The 12465-nt window shown below is 35.6% G+C and overlaps 1 protein-coding gene across 1 annotated transcript in view; it reads left to right on the top strand.

The window, feature by feature from the left end:
• Window positions 1–12465, top strand: part of LOC150075973 (uncharacterized) — a 369694-nt gene that overhangs the window by 190457 nt on the left and 166772 nt on the right. Inside the window, exons 13-14 of the mRNA XM_090387222.1 lie at window positions 1627–1734; window positions 8705–8860. Of these exons, the coding sequence (XP_090243348.1) occupies window positions 1627–1734; window positions 8705–8860 (264 nt within the window). The remainder of the gene's footprint in view (window positions 1–1626; window positions 1735–8704; window positions 8861–12465) is intronic.

Below are 12465 nucleotides of genomic sequence, written 5' to 3'. Positions count from 1 at the left end.
AGACCGGGGTTCGAGCCCGTCACCACCAAATACGGAGGATGCGGAAAGGTCAAGAAATGATCACCGCATATCCTGGAGCAATATGGCCTTAGTTGCTAATGCTCCTAAAAACCAAAATAACAAACAATAACATCCTCCTCCCTTCCTATCCTGTCTGTTCCTCCTGCACATACTGTACTCCCCAAAATTCCAATTCTGCATTCCTTATATCTGTGTTACACCACATCTCTGATATCCCAACAATATCTGCTTTTGATGTTTTGACCAGCGCTTCAAATTCATCAAATTTATTTTCTACCTTGTTAGCACTGGTGTACATGCAAGTATATATGTACCTGTTCTTATTCTTAGCTACCCTATGCCCATGTATTTATTTGTTCCTTAATGACTACCATCAGTCTCTGAAATCCCTGGCACCTTGTTTTCCAGGCTGCTGTTGATTCCAATAGAAGCAGTGCAAGAATCACTTTCACCTATGCCTGTAGCTACTTTTAATCTATTAGTCCATGTATCACCCCCAAGCTAGCAGCTTTCTCACCCACCTAACATTGCCTCAATAGCATCAGCAAATATTCTTGCACCCTTTGATAAATGCAGGAAAACTTTATGGGGGTATCCCCTTGGCTTATTCGTCAAAATCTGAAAGTAGTGTGTGTGTCATTTCTGTTCCTGAACAAGTGAAGTGTATAACTTTTATCATTTAAACGTTTTTGAGTTTAAATTAATTTATAGAAAAATTATACAGTCAGATAACCCCAGGCTTTCTACTCAGTGTACACCTGACAGAGTCAATGACCAGTGATAATATAAAATATATTAATACAGTACTAAAATATATTTTTGTAAAAAAAATTTTGAAACCTAATCACCTGACTCACCTTTTCTTAGGTTTTTTACTTCACTGTTCACATATTTGCAGCTTGCAGACATCTTCAACAACATTATCCCAAAATTGATAAATTATAATATATTTTTTACAATATATCATATTGTGTTATAGTTTTCACACCTAGTATTATATTGTATTAGAATTATCACTGGTGTAAAGAAATTTAAATAAACATTTTTTCAAAGTATTATCAGGTGTTATTTTTTTGTCTATTATTGTACAGTGAACTGTTGGTTGCAAGCTGTTCTGCAAATTTTAAGAAAGTTTATATCGATCTTGGTGTTGATTTAAATTTAGTCCTACGTTCAGGACAGGAGAAAAGGTAATATAAACAGTGGGAATCCTGACACTAAGTCTCAGAAATTGTAATATGATTGTTATTTATATACTATTTTTAAATATTTCTTTATATTCAAACCAAAACAACTGTATGCAGCTATGTATTCATTTGATCTCCATATGTGATGTGTCATCTCGTGTGATTTACTTTTCTGAATTGAATATCATGAGTCAAATTATGATAAATAAAGGTATGACTGCAATTGGATAATTGTAATAACTTTAATGAGATACTCATACAAACGTTTTAAGCATATAAATTAATGAAACTTTGTAGCTAAACTTGAATTGATAGTGAAAATAAAACACAGAAGGCACTCAAAAATTTTGCTGCACTGGACTCTAGAAAGTTTAACCCACTTTGCCTATTTGACATAATCTTTTTTGATAAATTGCAGGGCCCTCAAGGACTTCAGGGATTTAAGGGTGAGCAAGGAATTCCAGGAATGGATGGTATGCCAGGCATCCCAGGTGAAAATGGAGAGAAGGGTGAGCTAGGAGAACAAGTAAGTGAATTTTGCATCTGCTGCTAATAATTGTTATATAGTGTAAATAAATTTGGTACCAGTTTTTCTCTTTTTATCAAGTTAACCACTGTTCGTTACATCTGTGCTTTTTTTTTAGTGTTATCTCTTACTCACTCCTTTGGACATCTGTATGGGTAGGACTTTAAAGATATCCATGAGAGTATTATTAAACGTTCAGAAGAGAGTATCCAGTCTTAAACTCAGCTTCTTACCTGCAAAACCTTCTTATCTACAAAAATCTTATTTGTTCTTTGTGTTCTTTTCAATGTCTCTCTCCAAGAAATTTTTTTTTGATCACTTAAAACAAAAAAATATTACTTCTGTCATAAAATAACATGATTTAAAACTGTTTACAAATTAAGTTGAAATATTAGACATCTTTTTCCATAAAAAAAATTATATGACCATGTTACTCTCTATTCAGAGCATCATGCTTTTTTATTCAAAGATCTGCTGCTACTATCTTTGCATTTCTTCTCATTCACATGGCAGCTGCTTTGAATCAGTCTTCCCAGCTACATGTGTTCTGTTGTTTTCCATAGAGAAACGCATGTGAAATCTATACAGATGGATCAAAAACCAAGACTCAAGTAGGTGCTGCTGCAATCTTCCCATCATTTAGCACTTCTGTCTCATTGCCAATAGAATGCAGTATCTTCACTGCTGAGCTCTATGCTATAAACTTAGCTCTAGATCACATTATTGAACATCTAATTCCGTCTGCTTTAATATTCACTGACTCACTCAGTGCTGTCTCTGCCATAAATACTAATACCAAATCCTCTCACCCTGTAGTAAAACAGATTCATTCTAAGTTACTTGCCTGTATGGAATTGAACCAAACTGTGACATTCTGCTGGATCCCAGGACATTCTGGAATAGCCGGCAATGAAAGAGCAGATCATGCAGCCAAACAACCAGAAACCACTATTTCGCAGACTTTTCAAGTTCCATATACGGATTACAAACACATTATCCGTAAAGCATGTTATAACAGCTGGTCATTAATCTGGAAAGGTTATCCAGGAAATAAACTTTACCAAATAAAACCGGAACCAAAGCTGTGGCAATCCAGCTTCAGAAAAAACAGACGAGATGAAATAATTTTAGGAAGGCTAAGGATTGGCACACTCATCTCACTCACCTGTATCTATTAACTAATGACAGTGCTCCCCAATGTACATCATGTCAAGTACAACTGACCATTCGACATTTGTTAGTGGACTGTCCCCACTTTCAAACCATCGTTTAGACATCTTTAAGCCAATTTCTAATATGCAGTCATCAATAAATTTATTACAGATTCTGGAAGATGATTTTAATCAAAAAGAACTCTTTACTTTCCTAAATCATATAGGAATATATCATAAAATATAGTTATCAAAATTAAGCTAATATTCCATATTCACCATTAGAAAGACACAATATGGCCCTAGCAGCCTATGTGTCGTTAAACAGAACAACAACAACATTTTCCATAGATGGACTGTTGCATTGGTTCCCTTGCTACCTTCATAACTAACCTCATTATATCAATATCTTCTGCAGACTTTTGTTTCTCTTTGTCCCCCAAAGGCATTTTTTTTTATAGAATGCTACCCACTTTAACTTTTAGATGACTTAGAACTAGTCATAATCATGCAAACTCTAGATTCAAACTCTATGGATGATTGTAGTCATCCATAGAGTTTGAATTTGGATGATTGCAGTTATCCATAGAACCTGTTTGTTAGTGACAGGCCTAAGTTTAATTTCTTGAATACTTGTTCAGTTTTGCAGAACAGTACAAATAGAAAGTGATTCATTTTATGTATCTTCTGGGTACTCACTGCTTTCAGTATTTGTGACCTCCTGAGATAATAACACAGTAATAGTTATCTTGAGAAGTTGCATTTGAAAGTTCATCATTCCAGGCTTAAATTCAAAGATCACTGAGAGTGCTTATACATCTCTAGGACTTTTTTTTCAGAATAACTTCTAATCACTTTTAGGTACTACATTCCAATCAAACCATCATTATTCCACTTAAAAACCCTTATAAGATCTCAGTTGAAATTTGGCTTCCAAATTTGGACAACACACCATTCCACTCTTAGTAATGAGGTTGAAATGCATTGGTTGTTTGTTATATTTATTAAATGGGAATGAATATCAATTTTTGTCTTGAGAGGAGATATTTCCTTGTCATTTTGTTTCTTTTCAAATCTATGATAATGAAATAGAATGACAAGCCTTGTTATAAGGAACTGCTTCTCACACTTCACTCTACCTACTTACTTTACACTTCGTTATAAACTTATTTGCTGCAGAACAAATATCAATGAAAACTCCACCACTGTCAGGCCAGGTCAGTGCAAAAGTGGATGAAATGTATCAAAGTACCTAGACCTCAACACAGAAGGAATTCCCATCAGAAAAAAAAAAAAAACAGTTGCTAATAGTAGTAGTAGTAGTAGTAGTAGTAGTGGCACATGATGCAAGAAAGCAAGTGTAGGAGCTTATGCAGCATCAGCCAAAAAAAAAAAAAAAAAAATCACACCATTCCCTCCAAATGCCTGTCCAGTTCCTCCTTAAATTTATTTAACCTATCAACTTCCACAACGACAGATGGAAGTTTGTTCCAGCAATTAACCACCCGCTGGCTAAAGGCAAATTTCCGCACATCTATTCTACATCTGTCCTTTCTTAATTTGAACTTATATCCCCGTAGGTTGGTAATCTGAACAAGTGGAAGGATCCCATCAGAATTCAGCGTGCTCAACCCATTCAAGGCCTTATAGACCTCAATCAGATCACCGCGCAGGTGCCTAGTCTCCAGCCACTGCAATTTACAGAACTTAAGCCTCTCTTGGTAAGAGAATCCCTTCATTCCCCTCACCAATCGTGTTGCTCTTCTCTGTACACGCTCAAGCAAATCTACATCCTTCCTAAAATGAGGCCTCCAGACCTGTACGCAGTACTCAAGGCGTGGCCTGACCATTGCCTTATACAGAGGGACAATCACCTCCTTTTCCCTGCTAGCAAAATTCCTATATATCATTGACAAAACCCCATGACCCGCCCTAGCAGCCTGTCTGCACTGCTCAGAAAACTTCATATCTGACTGCACAATTACTCCCAGGTCTTTTTCATTTTCTACCACCTTAAGTGTAGTACCACACAGTTGGTACGTTTCTCTGGGGTTACTTCTACCCATATGCAGTACTTTGCATTTGTCAAGGTTGAACTTCAGTTGCCACTTCTTAGCCCATTTGCCCAAATTATCTAGATCCTGTTGCAATAGCACACTGCCATTACTGTCATTAACAACCCTGCCAACCTTTGTGTCATCTACAAACTTCGACATTAAGCCTGATATACCTTCATCAATATCATTGATAAATACACAAAACAACAGTGGACCCAACACCGAACCCTGTGGGACTCCACTAATAACATTAGTCCACGAAGAGCAGCACCCATTGATTACCACCCTCTGTCTTCTCCCACTTAACCATCCTTTTATCCATTGTAGCAACTTACCCTTAATACCATTCTGCTCCAATTTGTACAGTAGTCTTCCATGCGCAACAGTGTCAAAAGCTTTAAACAATTTAATTAAAAACAAAATTATAGATGCCCACTCCCACAGGTACCATCAAACAGTCCTGTATCACATGTATTCCATCATGTGTGTTATAGCTTGTTAATATCATTTACCTGTTGTTATCTGTTAATGTATCATGTTATGTCACTCATAAATGGTTCTGTTGTTTAATTTATGTAGCTTATAAAACAATGATTCAGAATTATAATGATTCAGGGCCAGTGGTCTCTAAGCCAATGTACAGGGTGGCCATAATTAAAGTATCCCTATTCAGAGCTCTCTGTAGCTCTAAGTAATAAGTGAAATGCCACCAAAATTGGTAAGTAAACTATTCAAGGCATGGGGAGAAGGATCCCGTGAAAAAAAAATTAGTTCCAAGATCTACCGATAGGTGATAATATGGCACTGTACAAGAAGAAAGACATGACAAAGTACCAACAAATAAATAACTAAGACAAACTTTAATGAAATTACACAAAAATTTTTTTGCAAAGAGCACAAATTTTTATTTGTGCTCTTTGCAAAAAAACAGAAAGAAACTGAATTGCACTAAATTTTTAAATCCAAACTAAAAAATAAGACACCTGAGAGAACAGAAAATTTGCATAAATCTGAGTTAATTTAATTTTTCCAGCAGCAGAGAGCTATAAAGGCACAATGCAAACATTGCAAGCATATTCTGTAAGTTTACTGTTGACAATGCATCTCACTCTGCCTGATCTCGCTTTAATTGTGAAGTTCTTTTACTTTATTGGATGAAATGCAGCAGCCGCTCTGTGTGAATTTAGATGCTGTAAGAACTTACATCAAGGTCCTTTATCAGCTGCAGCAGTTAGAAGGATGATTAACAAATTTGAGGAAACTGGGTCCTTTGTTGTTAAGCCTGGAAGAGGAAGGAAGCCCGTTTCACCTCAAGTAGCAGAGGAAGTTGCAATGGCTACCATCGACCAATCCCAATCCATGGATACACCTGCTGGAACTAGTAGCAGCACACAGGGAGTAGCGAGGCAATTGGATGTCCCATATTCCGCTGTGTGGAAAATTCTTCGGAAACTAATCCACTATTATCCATACAAGATCAGTCACCAGAAGCTGCTGCAAAGAGATGATCCTGAAAAACAAATGGCATTTGCTCTAACGTTTTTGGCAAGAATGAAAGTGGACAATGCTTGAAAGTGGACAATGCCTGGCTATGGAACATTCTTTGGGGAGATGAGGCCCATTTTTATCTCGATGGGACTGTCAGCACCCAAAACTGCCGAATATGGGCTTCAGAAGCACCACATGCTATTCAGAAAATCCCATTGCACTCTCCAAAAATCACCGTCTGGTGTGGTGTGACTTCAAATTTCATTCTAGGGCCATACTTTTTCGAGGAATTGCACCCAGTAGGAGCAGCCACCTGTATCACATGCTGAGCAGTTTCATTATTCCTCAACTGCAGCAAAGAGGATGCTTGGATGAGACAATTTTTATGCAAGATGGGGCTCCTCTTCATATCACACGACCAGTATAGCAGCTTCTCCGGCATCACTTTACTGCAGAAGAGTCATTAGTTGTTGGGTTCCCATTGCATGGCCACCACATTCGCCTGACCTTTACACTGTTATTTTTGGCTGTGGGGTCACCTCAAGGCCAATATCTATCGAGGAAGTGTCCCTAACTTGGCTGTCTTAAAGGACAATGTAATGCAACTTGTGCAGAACATTACTCCAAAGATGTTGCATTCTGAAGTCAAGCACGCTGCACATCGAATGCAATTTCTGGTCCAGAACGGTGGTAATAATATCGAAAACTAACTCCACCATCATTTCAAGAAGGATGTAGAGCTGCTGGAACGAGTACAGAGAAGGGCAACAAGATTAGTGAATGGAACAAAGGGGTGCTCTTACGAAGAAAGGCCTAAGTTTTGCAAATTACAGTGTCTGGAGACTAGGCACCAGCGATGTGATCTGATAGAGGTGTATAAAGCCTTGAATGGTTTAAGCATGCTCAATGCTGATGGGATTCTTCCTCTAGCTCAGAAAAATCACCTGAGAAGGCATAAATTCAAATTGAGGAAAGACAGATGTAGGATAGACGTGCGGAAATTTGCCTTTAGCCAGAGGGTGGTTGGTTGGTGGAACAGACTTCCATCCCTTGTGGTGGAGGTTGATAGCCTAAATAAGTTTAAGGCTCAGCTGGACAGGTATTTTGAACGAACAGAGGGGTGAAGTGGAAGTGGGTTTTTTTTTTTTTTTTTTTGGCTGATGCTGCATAAGCTTGCTTTCTTGCATCAAATGCCTCTACTAATGCTAATCAGCGACATCATTGACTATCGGGAGTAAACAGTGAGTGAGTTTGGAGCTGTGAAACCATTTCCTCTGGCAGTTTAGTTCAGTTTCTTTCTGTTTTTTTGCAAAGAGCACAAATAAAAATTTGTAATTTCATTAAGGTTTGTCTTAGTTATTTATTTGTTGGTACTTTGTCATGTCTTTTCTCTTGTACAGCGCCATATTATTCCCTATCAGCAGATTTTGAAACTGATTTTTTTTTTCACGGGATTCTTCTCCCCATGCCTTGAATAGTTTACTCACTAATTTTGGTGACATTCTGCTTATTACTTGAGAGCAGTGTTTTCAAAGTTTTCTGATTGCGGCCCACTTGGACAAAGCACATAATTCAGTGTCCCACTAGCCCTTCCATAACTCACATTTAAAGATAGGTCATATTTTACCACCAGAGGCGAGCCTACACCATAGCCTAGTGGTCAGGCGCGTGGGTGCATAAGTACACGTGCCTTGAGTGACTACTGAATACGGTGCTGTTTCTTGTATTCTGTCTATCTTGTGAACTCCTCTGACCGTCTGGTCGTCCCGGAGTATAAACAGAAAATTTATTTATTATTATTTACAAATGCCGCATCGAAGTATGAAATTGTGGGCTTCGCATTTATTGTCAGCCCTGAACTGATTCCAGCTAAAAATTAAGTCGATGAAAATTGGAAGTTGGGATATACTGATAAATATTTATTTAGTAATAAAATTCGTGGCCCACCAGTGGGCCTTGGACTGCACTTTGAGAAAGGCTGACTTAGAGCTACAGAGAGCTCTGAATAGGGATACTTTAATTATGGGCACCCTGCATATGGCTGCATATGGGATTTAAATTAAATTAAATTTTATCATTTGGATTAGGAATATTTGAAAGGAATGAAATAAGAATTATAATTTGCTTGAAAAATAATGTTAAATTATAGATTATATTTTTATTATTCTGGAAAGTAAACTATTTTCAAAACACAGCAAATGAAATAAGGTTATAAAGATATTGTGAAATTTTGTAAATTTAATTCTTATTTTTTTAATTTACAATTTTTTTTAGGGAGAACCAGGACCTCCGGGTATTGGCATTCCAGGTCCTCCAGGTCCACCAGGTCCCCCTGGTTTTTCAGTCAAGCCATATGGTTCCAATAGTGACTTATTTCCAGATTTGGAATATGGTAGTGGACTGGCTGGTGTAGGATTTCCTGGACCAAAAGTAATTTTAAACTTTACTTATATGGGAATAATTCTAAAATAGTGTGGGTATTTCATGTTTTATTAAAATGAGAAAGTAATGCATTGCCTTAGCTTATGGCTGATACCAGATGTAAAATAGGGAGTTTCTCTTCATAAGTATAATGAATAAAAATTATACCTTATATATCAGATTTATTTTTATGACTTTTGCATTCCAATAAGAAACCAGACTTTGTGGTTAGAGAGGGAGGGAGGGAGGAAGATGATCTGCTAATTACCAGTTCTAAAGTTGATTTGCCAAGGCTAGCAGTACTTTGAAGTCTTTCCCCTAGTAATAAATAATTTTGAGATCCTTCGAGTGTATTTTGAATTCAGCTCTTATTGAATTTTTAGCAAATTTTAGACCTGAATATTTTGAGATCTCCTAACAAATGATTGTTTAATACATACTGTATTTAAATTACATAATTTAGGTAATAAGAATGAGAACTAAGAGTTGACTTCTTACTTATTAAGTAAACTTTCTTATAACTTGTATTTGCATACAACTGAAGATGAGACTTTTAGTGTAGGTAACCTTTCCTACACAAACCCCTTAGTATTGGGGGTTATATTATTTGGTTTATGCCATCCTGCTACATTTTAATGAACTTGAAGCAGCCTTAGAGGCTTACTCAGAATTTTATAACCCTTCTTGTTTCACATTGTTATGTAAAAAAAAAAACAAAAAAAAAATTGTATATGTATCACAGGTATAATAAAAAATAGCTTCTGGTTCAAATAAATTTGGCATATTTGGTGAATTGCTTAATAAGAAGCTCTTGCTATTTTTAATATTAGATTAGTAAGACACTAACTAGCAGCCATCAGGCTATAATTGATATCAGAATTATCATCTTGCCAAATGAATTTAACTTTATACAAAGCTAACTTCAGTTAACCATACATTCATGTGCCATATAAGTTACAATACATCATCAGGCAAGCCCTTTGTCTTAAAAATACAACCTTCTTCAATTAATATGTATTTTATTAACATAATTTTTTCTTTTTATATTCTGATTTTAATATCACAAGAACTTTTTGACTAACATGAGCACTTAGCATGACATTGGAAATGGTGTATAGTTAGGTGCGTCAATACTTTTATTCCAAGTGGATTTTTTCCTTCTATAACAATGTCTAGATCTTATTTGCAGCATTCTTGCTTAATTCTTTACTTCATGTGTGCTTAATTCATGTGTGCATGTACATGTTTTGATATGTGGATTCTGTGGAGTGCCTATCTATATATAGATTTATTTAATGAGTAGTAGTCATTAATATATTGACATTAATAAACTGTATTTAGGGACTAATGCATTTGCAGTGGCAATGGTTGCATTATGTTCATAATGTGTTGTATATAGTATTTTATAATATTATGGGGAAGATTATAGTAAGATAATCATGTTAAGATATATACCTCGATAGATCTATAGAAAATGTATAGGATAATATAATGTACAAAAGTTAGTATATAAAAGGATAATATACAAAACTTATCGTTGCTTACCCACAATCTAGGTGACTTCATCTGGGGGTCAGCCACCCAAATTTAAAGTAAAACAGCAATAAGGGGTTCTGTGTCTGTGATATTCAATATGTGCAAAGTCACCTAGATTGTGGGTAAGCAATGATAAGTTTTGTGTATTATCCTTTTGTATACTAACTTTTGTACATTATTAGCATTAGCATTAGTAGAGGCATATGATGCAAGAAAGCAAGCTTATGCAGCATCAGCCAAAAAAAAAAAAAAAAAAAAAAACCCTTCCACTTCATTCCTTCGTTTGTTCGAAATACGTGTCCAGCTGCGCCTTAAGTTTATTTAGGCTATCAACTTCCACAACAAGGGATGGAAGTCTGTTCCACCAACCAACTACCCGCTGGTTAAAGGCAAAAAAAAAATTTTTTGTAGATCTGTCGAGGTATATATCTTAATATGATTATCTTAACATGATTATAATTTTCCCCATAATATTATAAAAATTCTATATATATATATATATATATTGTGTTTTTAAATTATTATTATAAATGTCTAAATGATTATTTTCAGTTTATCACTTGCTACGTTAATGCTATTGTCGTGTGGCAATTGGACATTATACGTGCTTGATATATTATAGTTTGATTGTTTAAACTACTTCAATTTTCTGGTATTTATTTTCTATATGGGTATTAAGGTGTATACGGAACAGGAGAATCAGTAAGAATGTGTAGTCTACCCTATTCCTGAGGGTCTGTAATGGTATTAAAGATATAACTAATACTTAATGAAGTTAAAGTTATAATTATAATTATTTTAACAATCTTTAAATAGCATTAATTAATCGTCAAATCAATATCAACTAAACATTCCTTTACCTGGTCATCTATCCGCTACTTCATTGGGGCTTTGAGCGGATCAATAGCCAGATTAAAGGAATGTCTCATAATTACCCGTTTCTGTTAACTCCTTATCAGTTTTGCCATTGTATTGAGATTATTTTTGCTCTTATAAATTATTTAATTAATTGAATATGGATAGATATAATTTAATTTGTCGTATCAGTTAATTTTAATTTTTAGAAAAACTTTAATCTTAGCATCATAATCAGCAAACTGGTGGAGGAGAAAACAAAGCCCAACGGGTAATTATCGGAATAAGGAAGAAGAGTTATACTTATGGTATCTGTCCGGTGGTAGTCTGTCGGAAAAAGAGGGGTTAGTCCTGTTCTCTGTTTGTTATATAACAGGGTTGGTTTTGAGTGCACAGCCGCGCCTGTTGTTAATTGATATTGTTGCAGGGCGATGCAATTTGTAAGTCATGAGATGAGAGGGCTGATTTCTATGTAGGCTTGGGGGTGGGGGCTGAGTCCGGGGGGGGGGGAGAATACTTCCGATTTATTAGAAAACTACATGGTGAAAATAATATTTACATGAATTGGTTATTTGTTATTTACATTTAAAGAAATAATGGAAAAAGGAACCAAATTTCGACCCAATAGCCCAACCAATTTATTTAACGCACGTAAATCCATATACAAGGATTTGCTACAGTTCGCATTCAAAACCGCATACAAATTTAACACACCTATAGAGGCACTCCAAATATGGATAAACAATACCACAGAAAAAATTATGAATAGAATCCAAGGAGTATTAACAATACAGAATTACGTCAAACAATACAATTTGAAAAGTATTAGCCAAAAGACGAAGAACTACAAAAGAAATTCGTTATAACGAACACAGACAAGGCCAACAACAATTTTAGTATAATATGCAAAAGGTTTTACATAGACACTATTAAAGAAGAAATGAACCACAGTGAAACATACAAACAAGTAGAATCCACACCTAACAGCATCAGTAAAAAGATTATAGCATTACACAGAAAACTCAAACTGAAATTAGACAATACAAAATACCCATTCATTTACTGGATCCCCAAGTTCCACAAAATACCCACAGGCAAAAGGTTCATAACATCAGGTAAAACCAGTTATACAAAACTTTCCAGCAACCTATTGGAAGACAAGCTTAAAGTTATAATCAGTGAATTAACTAGCACCAAAATCATCACCAGCCACAAAACATATC

Source organism: Mastigoproctus giganteus, chromosome 13, assembly GCF_048544385.1.
Source record: "Mastigoproctus giganteus isolate SK-2022 chromosome 13, ASM4854438v1, whole genome shotgun sequence".
Classification (NCBI taxonomy): Eukaryota; Metazoa; Arthropoda; class Arachnida; order Uropygi; family Thelyphonidae; genus Mastigoproctus; species Mastigoproctus giganteus.
The sequence above is the reverse complement of the archived record's forward strand: the minus strand, read 5'-3'. Positions and strand labels throughout refer to the sequence as shown.